Source organism: Nannospalax galili, unplaced genomic scaffold (assembly GCF_000622305.1).
Source record: "Nannospalax galili isolate Female #2095 unplaced genomic scaffold, S.galili_v1.0 scaffold305, whole genome shotgun sequence".
NCBI classification, from domain to species: Eukaryota; Metazoa; Chordata; class Mammalia; order Rodentia; family Spalacidae; genus Nannospalax; species Nannospalax galili.
This window is the reverse complement of record NW_008356258.1, coordinates 3,890,312-3,913,060: the sequence shown is the minus strand read 5'-3', so window position 1 is coordinate 3,913,060 and position 22,749 is coordinate 3,890,312. Positions and strand designations below refer to the sequence as shown.

The 22,749-nt window shown below is 43.1% G+C and overlaps 1 protein-coding gene across 8 annotated transcripts in view; it reads right to left on the bottom strand.

Annotated features, from left to right (window-relative positions):
- Positions 1-22,749, bottom strand: part of Trim2 (tripartite motif containing 2) — a 128,226-nt gene that overhangs the window by 31,086 nt on the left and 74,391 nt on the right. For all 8 annotated transcript variants that reach the window (XM_008854267.2, XM_008854272.2, XM_008854273.2 and 5 more), the window contains exons 3-6: positions 19,874-20,111; positions 3,798-3,949; positions 2,487-2,667; positions 942-1,665 (exon numbers count right to left, since the gene is read on the bottom strand). In XM_008854267.2, coding sequence (XP_008852489.2) covers positions 942-1,665; positions 2,487-2,667; positions 3,798-3,949; positions 19,874-20,111 — 1,295 coding nt within the window. The remainder of the gene's footprint in view (positions 1-941; positions 1,666-2,486; positions 2,668-3,797; positions 3,950-19,873; positions 20,112-22,749) is intronic.

Genomic DNA, 22,749 nt, shown 5'->3' with positions numbered 1-22,749 from the left:
CAGGGAGAAAGGCAGGCTGTGGCTGCTTTTAAACAAAATGCAAACTTTTCTTTTCCTTAAGAAAATTGGATGTTTTTTGTTGTTATTGTTGGTGCTTAGTTTGAGTTCGCCTGAGAAAATAGTTGAACATAAAATAAAAAGTGACAGGCAGTAATTAATCAGAGGAGGGAAGGGAAATTCTGCATTCCCATCTCTGGGCTCATGCTGCACCTTTTGGCCTTATCCACAACCGCGCCCCAACCTCATTACTGGCTCCACCTGATGGTCTTTGGGCCTGTCTCCAGCTCTGCACAACTGGGTTGACCGCATAGCCTGGCCTGAACCACTGCACCCCCCACCCCCCACCCCTCCCCCTTCCTTGGCTGCCTGGTCCGTGCAGAAGCAGTAACAGAGATGCATCAGGGCTCCACTCAATGTACAGCCACAGCCAGAACTGGCAGATTTCAAAGAAATACAGAAATATAAGAAGTTGCCTGAGACAGGGCTCTCACAGCCTGTGGATTAGGCAGGAGTCCTCCAAAGACAGTCCCAAGAGGGTGGGGGCAATTGCCAACATTTCTTTTTAAATTTCCAGATTATGGGTGCTGGGCATTTGTCTATTTCTTTTGCTTATTTTCGTTTTCTAATTGGCAGCACTTAGCTGTCAAAGAGGATGCGGGAAGGGAAGAAAAGAGGGAGTAGAGGACGACAAGGAGAAGAGGAGGAGGAGGAGGAGGAGGAGGAGGAGGAGAGGGAGGAGTTGTTGAAGGGGGAGGGAAACTAACATTTCAGAGTAAGGGCCTCCACGAGCTAGCCTAATAAAACGAACAAATAGCTCCGCACCAACTCTGAAATGCAAGATTCCTATTGGCAGGAAGGCTTGCCAGGTTGCCCCTTAGCAGAACCCGGCTCAGGCTGGCCCCGGCATCCTGCACCTGGCACAGCACCTTCCCTCTGCTTACCCACTCGAAAGATCAGGTCGTCCTCGATGGGGTTCTCTTTTCGCTTCCCGGTGCTGTACATGCTCGCCGGTCGTTTCACAGCCTTCTGCTTGACGTGGCCGCTCCCAGGGGACTTGACGCGTCGCTTCACACCCTCGGTGGTGGGGGACACATCGGCAGAGCGGATGACCTTCAGCTTAAACGGGCTACCGCGGATGTGCTGGTCGTAGAGCCTGAGGGACAGGGTGAAGTCCCCCTCCTTCTGCACGGTGTACAGGAACTCGTAGGTGCCGTTCTTGTTGTCCAGGATCTCGCCGTCAGCCACGCTGCCGTCGGGGGTGCTCAGCTCCGCTGTGAGGTACGCGTTGCCGGTCTTGCACAGCTCTCCGTCTTTGTCCTTCGTTGTTATAGTAACGGACATGGGCTGCCCGATTATGGTCTGCCGAAGCCCCTCGCCTGTGGCCACTGTCTCTGAGGCTACGGCGTTGGTGGTGAGGATGGTTCCCAGGTTATGGATGGACTTCTTGAGCCCCTCGGTTTCCACAATGAAATCCAGCTGGTCGTTCTCGCGGGGGTGGAGGGGAAAGTCTTGGTCGGCCAGTTCGTTGAGCTTCTCGCTCATCTGCTTCTTCACCAGCAACACCTCGGTCTCCGTGCCGTGGTTGAGGGCCTGCGCTGTGAAGTTGCTGCAGCTCTTAATGCTCTCCTGGCCCTGGAGCAGGGTATCCAGCTGTGACTGGAGCACCTGCGGAGAGCACAGAAGGATGGACACTTCCTTCAGGGCGCCTGTAGCCTGCCAGCATCTGCCAAGCACCGGGGCAGAGCCCTCTGCCCACGAGAACCAGCATCTACATCCGCCCACGCACGTGGCTCAGAACGAGCTGCCTTCCATTTATCCCAATGAACCTATGCGAAATGCAAAACTGCTTTCCCAGTGCCTCCTGAGAGTTCTCTTCTGCCTCACCCTGTGTCATCACCCACAGTGCATGTCTTCGGTCACGTGTTTACATAGGTGCAAACGGAAACTTCGCTATCAAGAGTATGGTAAACAAATTGCTCATTGCTCTGTGACTTTCCCACAAGTTCAAAGCTACCTGGTCACCACCTAAAGGAACAGAAACTAACCGTCTGAAAAGTCTCCACCCCTGAATACTAGACACTTTCTTCCCTGGCTTTGTGAACAGACTGCAGAGCTGAACAAAGGCTGCAGTCAGGGCTCACTTTGAAGTTGAGGAACAGGTTAGTGTGGGTGAGCAGTTGAGAGACTCTCCCACATTATAATTAAGGAAGGAAAACAATCTTGTTAACCCTAAATCCTGAAAGCACTGCATGATATTCAACCTCTCCTTTTGTCAAATTTTAAACTGGTACAGAAGGTCACAGAATCACAGTGTTGCTAAAGGAAAACCAGAAGGTATGCGATCAAATGAAAACTGCACTTCACTGTACAATGGTAACATTTAAGGACCCACTTAAGTCCCCAGTGCTGCTGCTTTAGAACACAGGAAAGAACTGTCCCTGGTGACATGTCTGTTACAGGGTATCTGTAGGTCAATGGCCTCTTACTTTGTGTTTGAGGCCGTAGTTGACCTCCAGCTCCATGAGCAGGACACTCTTGCGCACATTTAAAGTCTTCTGCAGCTCGTCGAACGTGGAATGAATGTCATCCACGATGCTGGCCTTTTGGTTGGTTAACTGATGAATGATTTCTGAGATGAACTGAAGAGCGGAATCTATTTCTGGGAGCCTGGGGGACAGTTGTTAAAGATCACTATTTAACACCTACTTGGAAATATTCCAAAGTCTATCCAAACAGTAGTTTGTTAAAAAAACCAAAACAAAACAAAACATTTTTTTCTATGCCTTTCATCATCTTTAAAAAGTAACAGAGTAGAAGGAATGAAACTTTGAGGGTCATATCGGTTTCAATTTACCATCAATCAACTATTTTAATAGTTATTGATGGTATGAAGACTTGAAGCTCATGGGAAACCATTAAGGCCAAATACTTGTTTGTAGCAGAGGATTATTCTGTGCATGTGGGATGTTTATCAGCATCCTGTCCTCTACTAGATGCCATCAGCATGTCCCTCCCCACCACTGCTACGACATCAAAAACATCTTTATTATTGCCAAATGTTCCTTGAGGGCATAATTGTCCATGGTAGAGAACTATTATTCTAAATATTTAGCTGTATCTTTTTTTTCCTAGTCACATAAATTTATCCAAACTCAGAGTCTCTGGAGAACTTCTTTTAAGTTTCCAAATTCCTTTACGTAATATAGAATGACTGTACTTTTCTCTCTAGGACTACTGACTATTGGTAGGACTAGAGACTATTTTGTTTGGTTTTTCAGCTGGTTGTTACTTTCCTCTTTTCAGTCTTTCTCATACAGGACATGGCTATCTTTTCATTTGTGTTCATGCCAAAGAATGAACCTGGAAGCAAACACAGGAAAAAAATTGAGCAATCACTGCTCAGCACCATTGTACCGGGCTCAAGCAGAGAGGAGCCACTGGCAGCCATCACTGTGGGCCTGGAAGTGTGGCAACAGCTCTAAGGAGATTCTCAGAGGACCTGATTTCAGGCACGAATTTCAGAGAGCTCTTGAGAACATTGTCCTTGATTGAACTTTAATTCATTTAGTCTTCCTTAAGGGACTCAAACCCAAAGTGCCCTCACTCATAAGGCAGTTGGGAATCTTAGCAAGGAGGGGGAGAACTTCAACACTTACTAGTATGTGAATGCAAACTCATGATCAAGGAGAACTTAGGAAATGAAGAGTGATGCCTACAGGGACACATGACCCTATCATCTCAGAGATAAGGGCCCATGAGGCCACACACAGCATGAGGAGCCTGGAGGGGTGCTGCACCTTTTGTTGACGGCATCCAGCTGGACCTGGAGCGAGGCCTTGTGCTGCTCTACCACATCCTTGAGTGGGACAGTGGGGTGCTCTGCGTGCTCCCCCTCGGTGCACTCCCGACACATGGCGGTCTCACAGGACTGGCAGTAAAATTCCATCACCTGTGGGTAACATAGAGAGCTTACTGTGCAGGAAGCACATGCCTTGCATTCTCTTGATTCACTCTCATGACCAAAAGGCTGTTGACATTACTGTGCCCAGCTTTTTACATGACAGGTCTCAAGCAGAGTTGGGTCTGACTGAGAATTACTGCTGTGGTTCTCAAGCTCTCTGGTCTTGAACCTCTTTACAGTCTTTATAATTACGGAGAACTTCAAAAGAGCTTTTGTATACGTGGATTATTTCCATAGATATTTGTCATATTAAAAATGAAACAGGGCTGGAGAGATGGCTCGGTTAAGAGCACTGGTTGCTCTTGCAGAGGACCCACGTTTGGTTTCCAGCACCTACATGCTGGCTAACAACTGTCTGTAACTCCAGTTCTGGGGGCTGTGATGCCCTCTTCTGGCCTCTTCCAGCATTGCATGCCTGAGTGCACTTAAACACATGCAGGCAAAACACACATACACATAAAATTAATAATTTGAAAAATGAAACAGGAAATGTTTATTAATCTATTAAAAGTAATAGTGAGTCTATTTAAATATTAATGTGACCAATGTAATTTGTGAAAAATAACATTTGCAAAATAGAAAATTTTGTGAGGAACATGGCATTGCTTTCCATTTTTGTACATCTCTGAAGTGTCTAGTTTAATAGAAGCAAGCTAAATTCTTAGATTAGCTTCTGAATTCATTCTGTTGTGACAGAACACATTGCATAGATGCTAGAAAGTTCTACCATACAGTCTTTTTATTTATTTATATTAATTAATTAATTTTATGTGTATGATTGTGTTGCCTACATGCATGTGAGTACATCTGTGTTGTGCAAAGCCCACGGAGGTCAGAATAGGGCATCAGAGCCCCTGGAACTGGAGTTACGAGGGATTGTTAGCCATCATGTGGGTGCTGGGAATAGAAACCAGGTTCTCTGTAAAAGCAGCCAGTGCTCTTAACTGCTGAGCCATGTCTCCAGCCCCCCACCATACACTCTTGAGAGAAAAAAGAGTGAAAAAGATAAATACTATTTTCAAATTTCTGTGATATGATTTCAGTACTGACTTTCTGGACCATCTGAAAAGGTTTGGGGACCCATGAGGGCTTCTGAATATTGTTAAAAAACTGCTACTACTTCATTAGAGATGCACTTAGCAGTTTACATCCTGACTCCATCACATATTTACTTGAATGGTCATAGGCAAATCACCTAACCCTACTGCATGTCAACTGTCACCTCTGCCAAATGGGGAAGATGGGAGTACCCCACTTCATGATGGTAACCTGATCTGTCGGGCTGCTGTGAAGATTAAGTAGGTTTGTACACACAAGAACTTGATGCCAGGCACCCACTCAGAATATCTTCTCAGTCAGTAGTAGCTGCTGTGGTGGTGACATCATCTGCTTAGCTGAAAATAAACCACCTTATCCTGATTGGGATGGACATTTAGTAGTAATGTAACACAAAACCTGAGAGTTAAGTTATAGTCACCTGGGAATAATAATTTCCAATTTTGAATTCCCATAGCACTTTTTGGGGAGAACTTTATCTTGCATTTTCAGTAACGCATACGTTGAAGAGTGCATAAATGCTAACACAATTTGATGGATGATAAGATTTTCACAGTATGATTGCACCCACCCAACAACCACTTTATGAAGCAAAGGTTTTTTTGTTTGTTTGTTTGTCTTTTTTAGATAGAGTCTCCCTGTAGCCCTGGCTGGCCTTGAACTCACAGAGATCCACCTGTCTCTGCCTCCCCAGTACTGGGATTAAAGTCGTGGCTGCCACGCTCAGCTGAAACAAAGTTTTAAGCTCCTGAGCATTCCTGTCCAGAGCTCAGGTCTTACCTTGTGTATAGGTACTCAACACTGCTTGGGTGCATGAAATACAGTATGTCCTTAGCCATGAGTCCAGTGGCAGGTGTTACAGTAACCCAAAGGGTGCCTTCCTGATTTAACGCTCTATTTTACATAGTATTTTCTGGAGTTGATTCCATTTTGGAAACACTTTTCCCCAGTATACCAGATTCAGATAAAAGTCTTTCAAACCATTAGATATCATGAAGCACCACAGTTTGCAGTGGGTACATAGTAAGTTAGAGGAACATATGTTTTATTTTGGTCACACAGAGATCTTTTAGGAATGTGCTTGGACCATAAATTGAAAATTTCTTATCTTTTCCCCTGTTTTGGAGCTGTGGATCAAACCCAGGGCCTTGTGTATGGCAAACACTTGCTCTACAGATAAGTTTTACTGTAGCCCTAAATTTTCTTTTTATCCTCTGTTCAAAATTCCTTCCCATACACTATTAAAATGTACTTTAATAACAAGCTGAAATGAGAATTCAAATCTCCAGTGGGGAGACTGCGTATTTACATCTTAATTTGAAATGGATCTGATTCAATCCAGCTCAACACCCAGCACACAGAAACTGTTCCATAATTATTTGTCAAAGGACAATGTGAGCTAAAGACTCCTTCAGTGGCTATTTCCTGGTCAGAATGCCCTCTGAGGGAAGCAGGACTTTACATTGCTTTACGTCATTTTATTACATTCCTTGCCGTCAATGTTCAGGAAATGGAAGGACCTAAAACTATATACAGCATCATATTGTTTCCTATAATAAAGTGTTTAGAAATTACTTTTGGAAATGCAAATATTTGGTAACAATATATAAGTCTCATATCATAAATACTCATTTGGAAAAAATTATTGCTCTAAGAGGCTTCCTGTTTTTGAAAGTCTGGTGGAAGGGAGAACAAGAGGACATTTCTTACTAAGTTATGAAATTTTCTTCTGAAAGTGTCCTCCCCAGAGATCCATGGAACACGATCCTGTCAACATGGAGTCTCATTTTCATGGCTTCAACATTTTCCTTCTGGATTACACATAACTAGTAGTTCACATTCAAGGGCCAGTACTCATGCAATCTCATGTCTGCAGGCAGTGGCAAGTCAAGGACGGAAATGAAGTCTCCTTCCCACAGCTTCTTCAGAGTGTTGGGGCTAATGCAAGTGTCCAGGCTGCAGAGTATGGTACATTAACAGTGCTCATCCAACCCACTGGCACACCTCCCGTGTCAACCAAGGCTGACACTCGGTGTCATATCCTCCTTATGGGAGAAGACAGTGTGGCCTCAGGTCCAGGAAGGGGCTATCCAAAGGTATGTTTATTTGGGAGCCAGTATCCATGCTGCATTTAGAAATCTCAAACACCATACCAGTTGCATTTTCTAGTCTGAGTTCAATGTCCCCAGAAGTCTGAGGAGTGGGATGCCGGAGAAGACAGCAAAGGATATACAGTAATATTATGGGAATCAATAAAAATGCAAAACATCCTTAAGACCAGAGCCCATCACCTTATATAACTAACCTCTTCTTAACCTACATTTTTTAATTTATTATTTTTATTTTATGTGTATGAGTGTTATGCCTGCATGTAGGTAAGTGCACCCATGTCATGCAATGCCTGTGGAGGACAGAAGAGGCTGTCGGATCCCCTGGAACAGGAGTTATGGACAGTTGTTAGCTGCCACATGGGCGCTGGGATTCAAACCCGGGTATTCTGCAAGAACAGTCAGTGTTCTTAACTGCTGAGCTATCTCTCCAGCCCCTTAATCTACATTTTAAAATGGTGATGGAGGTAAGTGCACCCATGTCATGCAATGCCTGTGGAGGACAGAAGAGGCTGTCGGATCCCCTGGAACAGGAGTTATGGACAGTTGTTAGCTGCCACATGGGCGCTGGGATTCAAACCCGGGTATTCTGCAAGAACAGTCAGTGTTCTTAACTGCTGAGCTATCTCTCCAGCCCCTTAATCTACATTTTAAAATGGTGATGGAGGAGAGGCAATACTGAGTAAGAAAGTCTCTGTGACATCACTGGCTGATGACTAAGCTAAGCTAAGTGAACTCATTTCAGTGGTCCCACACAAGAACTGCAGCCTTTACATCAGACTGGCAAGATGGCTTAGTGGGTAAAGACAAAGCCACGTAGCCTCAGGATCTGAGTTCCATTGCTGGGACCCACATGTTGGAAGGAGAGACAACTCCTGTTGTCCTCTGACCTCCACACCTGCACTGTGGTATGCGTGTACACACACGTGCACACACACAATCAATAAATGCAATAACCTTTTTAAAAGAAATAATATTTGAAGAAATAAGAGCTAGGAACTTCCCAGATTTTGATGAAAAACACAAATCTACACAGCCAAAAGCTTCATAAACTCTTAGTAACTCAAACAGAACCAAACCAAGAGAACTTATAATCAAGTTATCACATTAAGACAAAAAACAAGAATCCTGAAACAGTTGGATTTTCTAGTCTGAGTTCAATGTCCCCAGAAGTCTGAGGAGTGGGATGCCGGAGAAGACAGCAAAGGATATACAGTAATATTATGGGAATCAATAAAAATGCAAAACATCCTTAAGACCAGAGCCCATCACCTTATATAACTAACCTCTTCTTAACCTACATTTTTTAATTTATTATTTTTATTTTATGTGTATGAGTGTTATGCCTGCATGTAGGTAAGTGCACCCATGTCATGCAATGCCTGTGGAGGACAGAAGAGGCTGTCGGATCCCCTGGAACAGGAGTTATGGACAGTTGTTAGCTGCCACATGGGCGCTGGGATTCAAACCCGGGTATTCTGCAAGAACAGTCAGTGTTCTTAACTGCTGAGCTATCTCTCCAGCCCCTTAATCTACATTTTAAAATGGTGATGGAGGAGCCGGGCGTGGTGGTGCACGCCTATAGTCCCAGCACTTGGGAGGCAGAGGCAGGAGGATCTCTATGAGTTCAAGGCCAGCCTGGTCTACATAGTGAGTTCCAGGACAGCTGGGGCTACAGAGAGACCCTGCTTTAAAAAAAAAAAATGGTGATGGGGGAGAGGCAATACTGAGTAAGAAAGTCTCTGTGACATCACTGGCTGATGACTAAGCTAAGCTAAGTGAACTCATTTCAGTGGTCCCACACAAGAACTGCAGCCTTTACATCAGACTGGCAAGATGGCTTAGTGGGTAAAGACAAAGCCACGTAGCCTCAGGATCTGAGTTCCATTGCTGGGACCCACATGTTGGAAGGAGAGACAACTCCTGTTGTCCTCTGACCTCCACACCTGCACTGTGGTATGCGTGTACACACACGTGCACACACACAATCAATAAATGCAATAACCTTTTTAAAAGAAATAATATTTGAAGAAATAAGAGCTAGGAACTTCCCAGATTTTGATGAAAAACACAAATCTACACAGCCAAAAGCTTCATAAACTCTTAGTAACTCAAACAGAACCAAACCAAGAGAACTTATAATCAAGTTATCACATTAAGACAAAAAACAAGAATCCTGAAAACAGCCAAGAAGGGATGCACCATGTACAAGAGATAGTTAAGCAGACTGGCAACATAATTCCTACCACAAAGCATGATGTCACATGCCTTAATCCCAGCACTGGGGAGGTGGACGTAAGAGAACTGCATGGTCAAGGCTAGCCTGGGCTAAATAGAGAGACATTGTCTCAAGAAATGAAGGTATAGGGATATAGCTCAGTGGTAAACCTAAATGAACAAGGCACTGGATTCAATTCCCCACATTTAAAAAAGGCCAAAGAGGAAAGTAAGTTGAAAGTTAAAAAAGGAGTGGAAAAGATATTTTCTATAAACTATAAACAAAAGAGAGCTGGGGGCTAATTTAGCACTAGACACAACAGACTGAGGCAAAAGCTATGGTAACAGAGAACAGTACATAATTGACAAAAATGACATTCTGTAATCTGAGAAAAACTCTAGCTAGACTGATCAAGAGAGAAGGAAGTGTCAAATTACTAAAATCAGGAGGGAACATGAGGAAATTACTACTGACATTAGGAAATAAGAGGACTCTATGCTGATTCTATGGATAGTTGTTTGCCGACAAGGTGAATAAGCTATACGAAATGGCTGAATTCTAGAAATACCCAAACTACCAAAACTGATTCAAAGAGCAGGAAGTCTGAACAGACCTATAATCAGGAGCCTTCTCACAGGGACAAGCCCAGGACCCAAAAGCTTCACTAGTGAATTCTACCAAGCATTTGAATAAGGAAGTGATACTAATCCTTCCCAAATCCTTCAGAAAACACAAGGGGAGGGAACAGTTCCTAACTCACCCTGTTGGGCCAAGACCATAGCAAGACAATGGCAGGCCCATGTCTCTTGTAAATATGGATGAAAAATCCTGAGCAATAAGCAAGCAAAATGAATCCAGCCACATATCAGGAGGATGATATACCATGAGCAAGAGGGATTCTCCCAGGAATGTAGGGAGGAGCCCACGAAAATTACCTGTGCTGTATTCAATAGAATGAAATGGCAAAATGGCTCTTTATAAGAATGGAGTTAGGGAACGGGACAATGAAAATTCTGGAAATAGTGGTAATATTTGCACAACTTTGTGAATATACTAAACCACTAATTTTATATTTTTAAGTGGTTGAAGTGTTGAATTTGATGCTATGTGAATTTTACCAACCAAACAAAAAACAAACAAAAGACCCTGGTTGCATCAGCGAGTGTCCACTGTCCCTGGTTCCATATCTCAAGTGTGTCCTGGGAGAAAGGGCTCTGGAACCATTTTGAAGGGCTGAAAGCTAGTGATTCTCAAATGCTCATGCTGGGCTTTGACAGGTGGGGCTCCAGCTTGGCGCTAATTATGGGGTGACAATATGTGCCTCTCAGAGCTCATCCATCTCTAGAGAGATGAGGCCTCTGTCCCCAGGGGTGGGGGGGCAACTCCAGGCTAGGGTGAGCTTACTGCTATTGTTGACAGGTGGTCACCGTCTGTGTCCATCAGCAGAGGAGCTGGACAACATTCATCCCTAGGGGAAATACGATGGTCCAGGCCTGTGGCCAATCTGGATGCTTTTATGGGGATCCTAACAGTTGATGGGGGTGGGGCCGCACTTGTTAGTGGCAATACATCCCCTTTTTCGTGTCTCAACATCCTTGTTAGTAAGGAGCCTCACTGAGCAACGACAGGGTTCCCTGGCCATTCGTGTATCTGGGATCGCAAACAAGAGCTCAAGCATTAGCTTTAAGTGCACAGACGCTCTTAGATCATTGGCTGTCATTCTTCTTTTTCTTTTGCACTTGGCAGTGCTGCCCTGCCAGCTGAATGAGCAGAGCGATCGTGCTATAGCACTCTGCACATGACAGGCTTTCATCCATTGGTGTTAATCAGCACGCAGCACCTTGCTTTGCTGTTAATCACTCAATTTTATGAACCTTCAGGCACTTGACTTGTTTTTAAAGATTTACCCATGGCAATTCACTGCAGCAGTTTATCTGGGGTATTGTGTGTGCTTGGTTTGAATATGCAATGAGCATCACTGTTTGAAAGCAGCAAACTCCTACAGTCTATGATCAAACAACAGACCAGTTTAAGACACATGCTGCTAATTTTCCAAAGACTAGTTTATAAATTTTTTTATTCCAAAGAATCAGTTATTTCCCTTGTAGAAAGTACTCAGAACATAATTTAAACAGCTTTGTTCATTCATCTTGAGGGGATCAAATTCTTTAGACAGATTTAATCTTTTAAAATTTTTTTGATTTTTTAAAAATGTGTATAAGTGTTTTGCCTGCATGTATGTAAGTGCACCCATGTCATGCAATGCCTGAAGAGGCCAGAAGGGGCCGTCAGAACCCTGGAACTAGAGTTATGAATGGTTGTTAGCTGCCATGTGTGTGCTGGGAACCAAACCTGGGTCCTCTGCAAGAGCAGCTAGTGCTCTTAATTGCTGAGTCATCTCTCTAACTAAATTGGTCTTAGAAATGCATCTTTAAGAATTATTATCTAATTTGTCCTTTAGGCAGTGAATAGAGAGAATCCTCACTCGTAAGTTTTTCTTAAGAAAGATAGTGCTATTTTAGAGAAATTTGGTTCTTTTGTTTTTGATTTACTCATTTTTGAGATTCTGGGCTGCAAACCCAGGGCCCTGTGAATGCCAGGCAAGTATTCTACTATAAGCCACCCAAAGCCATGTAGTTTTATTTTATTCACTTTGTCAGTGCTGGACTTGGAAGCCAGGGCCTCCCATGTTAGACAAGCTCCACTACCAAGCTTTATCGCCATTCTCTCTATTCTGAAATGGGGTTTTTGCTACATGGCCCGGGTTGGCTTTGAACTTGTGAAATGTGATCCTGCTAGCTATGTCTCCCACGTGCTAGGATGATAGGATATCCCACCACTCTTGGTGCATGGTGATTTTAGAGTTAATCATTTCAGTGCACAGCACCACTACTTCCTTAGCACTCACGTCAGATACCTGGGAGTCACGTGGTATCGCCTCAGTCTGGTACTCCTTTGGTTCAGCTCTTCAATCTGATGGTATGGATCAGAGCCCTTCACTGGGTTATTCCACAGGTTCCCAAGTGGTGCCCACACCTCAGACTCCTCGACTTTGAATCTACCCTCTCACATCTCTAGCTATTATAAGTTCCATGCACATCTTGCATAGACATCTCAGTGCTTAACAGCCTTTAATAGCTCCCCATGACTGAAGTCAGGCTCCAGTTCATTATGATGGCACCCAATGTCTTCCAAGTCCTGACCTTTTTACCACTCCAGCCCAGTTCCTGGCTGCTGGGGACACTGGGCTAACACAGAGTACAGCAGTCACACAGATTTCTCCATTCTCACAGCAATTTGTCCCTTCTGAACAAAATGGCACTCTCCTTTCTATACTGTACACACTGTCATCCTGCAGATCAAAGAACAAAACTCTAAACACACAAATATATTCCCACATACCAACACCCATGTCATTTGTTTCGAAAATACCAAGTTTGGGCTGATAGAATATGTGTTTAGAATATATGAGGCCCTGGCTGAAAGTCTTTAGTATAAATAAATAAATAAATAAATAAATAAATAAATATACGTTTTAATAGCTACTTGACTATCAATTATATGGAATTACATTAATTTCAGCAGATGTCTAATATTGCACATTTACAGTATTTTCAGTTTTTACTATACTATAAAGATGATAATCACATTTAAAAAAAATTTTATTTTGTGTGTATGAGTGTATTGCCTGCATGTATGTGAGTGCACCCGTGTTGTGCAATGTCACAGAGGTCAGAAGAGGGCTTCAGATTCCCCTGGAACTGGAGTTATGGACTGTTCATAGCTGCTATGTGGGTGCTGGGAATTGAACCTGGGTCCTCTGCAAGAGCAGTCAGTGCTCTTAACTGCTGAGCCATCTCTCCAGCCCCAACAATCACATTCTTATACTCAATCTTCAACTTGCTGTTTCCTTAGAAATATTTCTATTAGTGGTCTTGGTGAATTTAGATAAGAAGCTATCTAAAACATTCATTCTATTTTGCCAAATTGACATCACCTTTCTGACGAGCTTTTACCTTTTACCTACAGAATATAAAATATCTCAACATAATTAATTTCCTCAGCACTGGTTATTATATTTTTATTTTAATTTTTGTTTATTATTATTGTGTGTGTTTGCATGAAGTATGTGTATGGGCACGTGTGTCATGGTGCATGAATGGAGGTCAAAGGACAACTTTGTGGAGTCAGTTCTCTCCTTCCATCTTTATGTGGATCCCAGGGATCAAACTCAGGTCATCAGGCTTGTGCCATCTTTAAGCCCCTGGCTACTACCTTTAAAAAAAAAAAACAAAACAAAATGATGAGAGATGATCATTTGCGAATCACATAACCTTTTATGTGATTATTAGCCACTTATACCTTTGGTGTGAGTTTCCTGAGTTCTTTGCTCATATCCTTTTGTGATAATCATATTTTTCTTTAGTTGTCAATGTACTTACGTATTAAGAACTTGCTGAGGTATTTTAGCTAAGAATTCTACAGCTACTACCATAAGTTGAATTATTAATGACTTCCATTTTGTTCTGTCCTCCCTAGGATTGGGTACTGGGATTGTCGATGTGCCAATCTGCCATTTATTATTCAGACACCCACTAGACAGCCCATCTGCTATTTCTTTCATGTTTCACAGATCTGTTTTGTTGTTCTTTTCTTGACTTCTTGTTTTGTGTGTATTTGTTTTGAGATAGTCTCAGCTTGGCTTTGAATGCCCAGTGATCCTCCTGACTCAGCCTGTACCTACATTCTTGGTTCCTAACTTCTTGAGGGGCATTCTTTTTCAAATAAAGGAAAATGCTTTACTTAATCTATAAGAATCTTCTGGGTAGATCTGACTCTGACCCATACATTAGATGGATAAAATTTCCGCTTCCATGATATACATAGTACTGTTTTGCCATTTCTTCTTTGATGAAATGATTGTGAGCTTTAAGAGGACATTTTGTATATTTTTCATAAGCAATTACCAGTTTCAGTTTTAGTGCACTGTACAGAACTTGATTTACATAATGGGAAAATATACTGACGTTTTCCTTGTGACCTGGTTATATGATCAGTTTTACTTGTTTTTGTTCTTATGCTCTTAGTAGCTTAACTTCACAGCTTTTTTTTAAAAGCACACGTCTTTTAATATGTGGGAGGCAGATTCTTGAGTGAGAGTATGCTTTTCTCTGAAATTCATCTGTTCTCCAGGCCCAATGATGCTAATCTAGTTCAACCTCTTCTCATCTCTCACTTGGACATTTCAGTAAATTAAAAATTGGTGTCCCAGGCTTAGTCTCCCCAGTCCATCTCACCATTAGGACACTGAGACGTCTGCTCTTGTTTGAAAGGTTTAATGTGTCTACTCTCCTTCTAGAATTTAGGTCAAGCACTTTCTGGATCATATCACAGCGTGTCACAGTCTTTCCCAATCAACTCTGGCTGGCTCCTCCCCATTGTTCTCCTGCCCACCTGGGTTCTGGCCCACACCTCCCCACTGACTTCATGTTCTAAGTGCCCAGCTACCTGCCATTCCTGACCACCACCACATTCTTGCTTCGCTTAATGATGTTCTCTCCTTAAGTGTCAGTATTTCACCCTCCACAACCACTTCTTCACACCCCAAATTTAGGCCAGTGTCTAAAGTAGGTCTCCTAATAGTTCTAAAACTTGCTTCTCTATCAAATGGGATCTACAGAGAGCCCACAACTAGTCTACATTTTAGGGGGACGTGTGTCTGACAAAAGTGTCTTCTGAGGACTGGCACTTACGATAGGGGTTCCAAGCAGGGAGAGCTTCAGTATTCACTCAGATCCAGTATAAGAAATAGTCACAAGAAGAATGCTCAGTCTTCTTTGGAAGGTACCCATTAAGGTGCTTACACAAAATTTACAGAAGGCTCCCCCAGTATAGTGCAGACATCACACCTGATTGGTATTACTAGCCCTGTGTGCTCCCAATTAATTAATGCTCAGTCCACGGTGTCTTCTTGCATTTGAGGTACCATAAAGCACAGGATGCTTCTTGTTCTAGGTCTAGCTCTAATGATGTGTCAGTCAAATCAGTGTTTAAATTGTCCAAGCCTGAGTATCATCATCTATGAAATAAATGTAATTGACACCTGCTTTGCAGATTGTGTTGAGAACCAAGTATGGAGCCTGGCAAATCTGTTCAGCCATCTGTAGGAGATGCAGTGCTTAGTGCTAAGCTCTCCTCACACTTGAACTCATTCTAGAAAAAAGCCAGAAAGACCAATAAACCAAAGCCTACAGATGATACAAGAGTGCCTCAAGGCAATAAAGACACTGATGCAGCGGAGGGAAAGTGTTAAGTGAATGGATAGTGAAAATGTGGCACAGCACTGTGGAAATGAACAGCAGGCCCCAGTCTTAGTCAAAGAATTGTTGTCTGCTGATTACTGCTGGGTGAGGAAGAGCTGATCTTCTTGAAGAAAGAGACTCTAGATAGGCTGACTAGACCCCAGTGGATGAACTTGCACTGAGGGACATCTGGGGACACTAACCTTACATAATAGGCCTTAAGACAAATGACAGAGTGCGTGAACTCTAGTGGGGGGTGCTATGGGAGGGTTCCAAAGGGGAAGGGAGTGTAAAGATGACTTCCTGTATGAAATACACAAAAATTCAATACAAAATTTAAAATCTTTTTTAAAAAAGGAAATGTTACATTTACACAATGGAGTTCTACTAATCCACAAAGAAAAACTAAATCATGAAATCTGCAGCTAAATAAATGGAACTATAAACTGTTATCCTAAGTGAAGGCATGTTCTCTCTCATCTGTGAATCTTAGCTTAAAATCCTTAGATGTAAGTATGTATCCTGATGTAACCACAGGAGCCAGGAAAATGAAAAGGAGCCATGGGGATAAAGAGGAAGAAGACTGAGAGAGAAGGATAGTAGGAGACAGGTGTTACCAAGTGTGGAGTGTGGAAAATGGGGATACTTTAACTCGAGAGGGAACAGGGAAGTCTATATAGGGTAAAAACAGGAAAGAGGAATAAATAATGTTTAGGTGGTATAAAAGACCAGAGGGAAATGTATTTGTTCAAAAACCTACTGAAAAATTCTCATAAAATATAAATGTGAGTACATGTGTATAGTTGAAGGCTATATAGCAAAAATCACAGTGTTGTGTTGGGGACTCCTGCTGTGTAAAGTAGCAGTCTCTCCATGTCCAGATAGCCTATGGGCTCGGATTCAAATGCAGAGACTCCTTTTATCTGCAGGGTGCCTTCCCAGCATCTTCCTGACTCATCTGTGAAGTGACCGCCACAGATGCCCTACCATAAACATGGCCTCTGGCTCTGAAACTGCCAGCTTTTCCTGTGTGATTTTCAGACAATGTCTGGCAGCATGGCAGGAGCCCACCACCACATGTAAATGAGGCATCCTAAAAGTACCTATCAGCTAAGGCTTTTACCACTACCCCCACAGTATAAAGTATCCTGGTTTTCCCTCAATAATTGGAGCTGGATCACTAAGACTTGGAGCCAAGCTAAGTCACTGAATAAAGGGGCTGTACCACTGACTGAGCTGAGTCCTGTGTCTTACTGCCTATGATCCAGTCTCCCTGGGGGGTGCTATCCTTCCGTCATCGACTCACGGAAATCCAGCTTTCACCATCCTCACACATCCCCACGTGATCCAGCGGCCAGTGGATTTCGTATCTCGAGGGAGTGCACGGTGGAAATTGGGATGGAACCCGACCAGGCCAGCCCCGGTAGCAGAGACCCACAGGGACGCGGTGCGGGACCCGCTGCACCCCAGGTGCACGCAGGAGACCGGCGCCATGCCCAGCAGCTGGCGCCCCGAGATCCCCGCACCCCCATAGTGTTGGGCAAGGGAAACTCCCCTTTGAGTTGTTGGTCAGGGTAGTCCAAGAGAATCCCAACATAACACAGGCTATTGCCACACCCCTTGACTGCCTCCTAGAACATGAAAGCAAGACCCTATTGCTGATGATATGACATACTTTGGACACAGAACTTGGAGCAGTCAAGCTGGAATTGACCTGGAAGCCTCCTCCTTAAAGACTAGACCTCATAGTATCAAAGGACACTATGTAAGTTGCCAAGGGAGAAAAACGAATCAATGGTCCTACTCAGCTGTAGAACCTTCAAACTACAATGACTGGCCCAGCAAATTATCTCTATTGGTTCAATAGTGGCATTCTTATCTTAGGGGGTAATTGACAGCTATCTAATTGGACTTAAGGCCCATTCAATGGAAGGGAGCTCATTTGTGGTACTGTAAACATATCCAAGTACACATGGTTAGAAATAGCATAGATCCTAGAGAAAAACCTACTTTTGTCACATCCTTAGACCAATGTAATGTCTTACTGTATTCTAAATATATATACCCTTATGTTTACAAACAAGTGTACCTCTCACTACTCATCAAAGAAGCATATTTTTGCAACAGATGGAGACTAGTACAAAGTTCTATAACTGGTCAAAAACAGAGAGTAAGTGTCTGTGAGGTGCCTAGCACTAAGTGACACATCTGCAGTTCACCCTCTACACCTAAGGCTCAGAGAACACAGAGGAAGATGGGATGGAAAGAATGTAAGAAGCAGGGGGACAAGACACCTGCTGCTACATGATAGGGAGGCTGCACCAAGGAAACCTCCACACTGTGGCAGTCTAACAAGATCTACATATAATACAAAAAACAGTTGGCATACCATGGTAGATGGGGGAAACCTCAAGGGGTCCTACCTCAAGATGAAGAGGTATAGGCAGTCAATGGATGCTGACAGAGAGAGAGAGAAACAGTTTTCTCCAGGGACTAGCCCCTGAGAGGTTATGACTCCAAGTGGGCAGTCCTAAACACAGGTACACAGGAGCACCACTGAATGGACTTGGTGTGATATATATATATAAAATAATCAAGGAAGGGGACAGGAAATTTAGAGGGAGTGGGGGGGTGCTGGAGGTGTAGAAATGGTGTGAAGACTATACTCATGTATGATGATGACAAAAAAACAAAAAAAAAGAGGTGGCCTGGCCAGGCATGATGGCGCTCATCTTTTATCCCAGCAGAGGCAGGTCTCTGAGCTCAAGAGCAGCCTGGTCTATATAGTGAGGCAAGGAGAGACTGCGTCAGAGAGTGCAGCTAGAGAAAATTGCTCTCTGGGGAAAATGGGGTGAGAATGAGCAAGCCATATAATGATGGGAGCAAAGCACTGTAGGCAGAGGATTGGAACAGCCAACCTGGGGAAGGGAAATCATTTGGTAAGTGTAAGGAGGCCAGGAGGGCTGGAGCAGAGAGTGTGGCAGGAGATAAGGTCAGTGGCGAACAAAGACTGCTTGGCTCTAACAATCACTGTTTGCCTTAGAGGGTTCATGATCTGTGGGCCTTGTATTACAAGTAGTTTCAAATACTTTTAAAGAGGCCAGTATGTAAAGAAAAAAGTGGATAAAGTCATTAATTAGAAATATAATATTAGGGTTAGAGGTGTAGGCCAGTGACAGGGCAAGCATGCATGAGGCCCTGGGTTTGGTTCCCAACACCAAATAATAATAATAATAATAATAATAATAATAATAATAGTATAAACACTATATATATTTGAAGATTGTCTATATATCCTAAGCTGGCCCCAAGCTCCTCATCTCCCTGTCTCAGGTTCCTGAGTGCTGGAATTAAAGGCATGAGGCATGCACCACTAAGCCTGGACCAAGAAATAATTTTAATAGCTAACCTTTTACTGAGAGCTTACTATGAGGTTTATATGATTTAAACATTTCATTTTCCAATAACCTATTTGGTAGATACTATTATTACTTTCTTTGTATAGAAGAGGAAATGAGGCGCAGGGGGTTTAGCAGACTAGCTAAAGCTGAGGCAGAGAAGGCAGTTATGATCAGGGTTTGAATCAGGCAGTCTGAGTCACAAGCCAGGGCTCCCAGCCACTGCATTGTCCTGCCCCTTTTGGGCACAGAGCTAATGTGATTCACTTATTTGATAGCACATCCAAGTTGGTCTGTGTTTATAACAGTTATTGTGCTTGCTAGTAGAAGAACATATATTTGCAATCCATAATTGTTTGTCTTTATCAGGGATTGTCATAGCTCTAAATTCTTTGTTATCAAGAAGTAGGATCCAAAGGAACATGAAAAAATCCCTCTTCCAAGAAAAAAAATCTCTAATTAATTAGCATTTTAGCAATTGCTTTCAATTTGTAGAACTTATCTGCTATTAAATTATATCCATAATTTATGGTTCAGATGTTTATGTGGGTCAAAGTACGCCAGCTTGCAAATAGCTACTGACGTGCTCTCTTGAAGATACCAATAATGTATGCTAAGCAGACATGATGAAGATGTATTTTATTACTTAAATAATTCTGACCCAAGAAACTGAAGCAGTCAAAATAGTCTGTGGATTTTTGTTTAAAATTCATTTTCAATGAGTGATTTTTCAGGAGTTCTGCTTTCATGTAGAATCTCTGATGTGTCCAAAGCCCACCCAAAGTTGAAGCCCCCATATTCCCAAGCAGTTTGCTGTCTGCCTCACTTACATTCCCATCGTGATTTGGGCATGAGAGAGGCTTTCCTGCGGCCACAGCAGTGACCGTCTCCAGGATGGAAGACTCCTCAACGTTGCTGCCTGGCGTTCGCTGCAGCACATCCATGAGGTTTGTGATGAAGAAGTTGTTCTGGAGTGCGGCCACCCCTTTCTCAGGCAGGATGGAGGTCTGGCGACACACCGGACAGGAGAGGGTTAAGCTGTGGGCAGGAATATAGTTCTGCAGGCACCTGTTGTAGAGCACATAGGAGGACAGTCAGCACAGAGCTGTTCTTTTAGAGCACCACTTCCTGAAGGTGTCATTCATGTCCTAGGTGACACATGGGCTACTTTGCAGAAGCCTTTGCGGGATCCTGTATCAGGGAAATGCTGTTTCAGAAAACAGAGGCTAACCTGTCCTCACATTGACTCTGCCCACTGGCCAGACGATGACTGTGCTCCAGGAAAAGCAAATGTCATAGTCTTCCATAGCAGTCCTTGAGTGTAGTTTAAGGACAAGCAACATTGACCTTCCAAGGAGCTTGGTAGAAAGGAAGAATATTAGGTCCCTAGACATACTGGACCAGATGCCCATGTGACTTATACACACATTAAAGGTGGAGAAGCATTATTCTATAAGCAATGAATTCTTACAAATGTGGACTTTAGAAAAAAAAACATGTCAAATGTTTTAAATAATACTGAAATTCATTTTACACACAAAACTATAATCAGATTTTAAAAGTATTTTTGTGTGTGTATGAGTGTATTGCTTACATGTATGTAAGTTCACCATGTTGTGCAGTGCCTGAGGTCAGAAGAAAGTATCGGATCCCCTGGAACTGAAGTTAGGACAATGGTTAGGTGTCATGTGGGTGCTGGGATTCAAACCCGGGTCCTCTGCAAGAGCAGCCAGTGTTCTTAACCTCTGAGCTATCTCTCCAGCCCCTATAGCCACATTTGAAAAAAAAAAAATCAGAATGGAAATGTTTGATTGAAGCAAGGGGGGACACCCAGACCCAGTCACACCATCTCTGCTTGCTTCTCCCTATGAGGTACTGATTTAATTCATTTATTTAAAGAAAGAAATGTGTCACTGATAATGACCATCATATTTACTGTAAATGACATTTGAAATACTTCCATGAGCATAATGGAGGAGGTGCCATTATGGTTCCATTGGATAGACAGAGAAACACAGCCAGAGAGAGGGGCTAAGTGACTTGCCTAGAGTTCAGAGTTAAAGCAGGAATCTAAACCCAAGCAGTGTGACATCACAACCTAACCTCTAACTAGTAAGAGTTGGAGCTGGGATTGCAGTTGTGGTACATTGCTTACCCAGCATGCATGAGGCCCTGGGTTTCATTCTAGTACCACAGAAATGAAAACAAAATGACACTATATAATATTTTCCAGTTGCTTAGCCAGAGTTTGAAAACCACTGATTTGGCCTCTTAGTTTTTCAGATGAAGAAAGTGACTGTTCTAGTTTGCATTCATTTACTGTGATAAAAACACTGACCAAGATGCTGGAGAGATGGCTCAGTGGTTAAGAGCACTGGCTGCTCTTGCAGAGGACCTGGGTTCGATTCCCAGAACCCACATAGCAGCTAACGATCATTTCTAACTCCAGTTCCAAGGAATCTAACACCCTCTTCTGACCTCCATGGACATTGCACAGCACAGGTGCACTTATATACATACAGGCAATACACTTATACACATAAAATAAAAAAACACTGATCAAAACTAACTTGGGCAGGAAAGGGTTTATTTGGCTTACAGCACGGTTCATCATCAAGGGAAGCCAAGGCAGGAACTCAGGGCAGGAACCTGGAGCACAGACCATGGAGGAACACTGATTACTGGCTTGCTCCTTTGGCCTGTGCTCAGCCTTCTTTCTTATACAATACAAGACCACCTGCTCAGGGGTGGTAATGACCACAGTGGGCTGAGCCCTTCCACATCCCTCAACAATCTAGAAGATACCCCACAGACATGGACACAGGCCAATCCAATGGAGACAATTTCTCAATTGAGGTTCCCTCTAACCAGGTATGTCAAGTTGACAACTAAAGCTATCCAGCACAGTGACATTATGTAGGGTTAGCTGATCACTATATCCTAGAAACATGATGATATGCTAAGATCACAAATGATATCTAAGCCCAAGAGGTATTCATCAAGTTGACATTGCCCAACCACCCTTTTCTGCATTTTATCTTCCTTTGCCTTTATGGCACCTGGCTCTCCTGTCTGCTCTATCTTTTCTGAGTTAATAAAGCTTGGGTTACTCAAGACTCCATCCTAATAGCTCTTCTTCCTCTAGGATCTCATAACGCTATGAATACAATGTACATTTACGTTTCTTCCTATAGATATCTCTTCTAAGCTCTATATGAACTACTACTGGACATCTCTTAGATATCTCCCAGATTACAAAACTCAACAGGTGCCTCTTCCTATCTTGAATGGAACCTCCAGACATTCATCTAAGCAAAACAGAAACTAGAAGTCATTCATCAAACAGTAATTCCCCTACTGCCCTTCATTTCCCACAGTGAGCCCATAATTATAGTCTGTCTGTTCCTAAATATCTTTCCAACCTTTCCATGTCTCTTCATGCCCGTTCTATTTCATAGACTTGGACAATAGCCTTACACCTGGCATATGGTCATCTATCCTTGTCTGTAATCTTCCGTATTGCAGTCAGAGTGGCCTTCTCAGAATAAGAAAACCATCTAAATTTCCCTCTCCTTCCATTGAGCTGAAAACCCACTATGGTTTCCCCTGCTCTTATAATGCAGGTTAGCATCCAATACGGTAACATGGATTTCCCATGGCTTTGACATCCCACGGCTTTGAGCTAGTACTTACGTGTTCTTGGTCT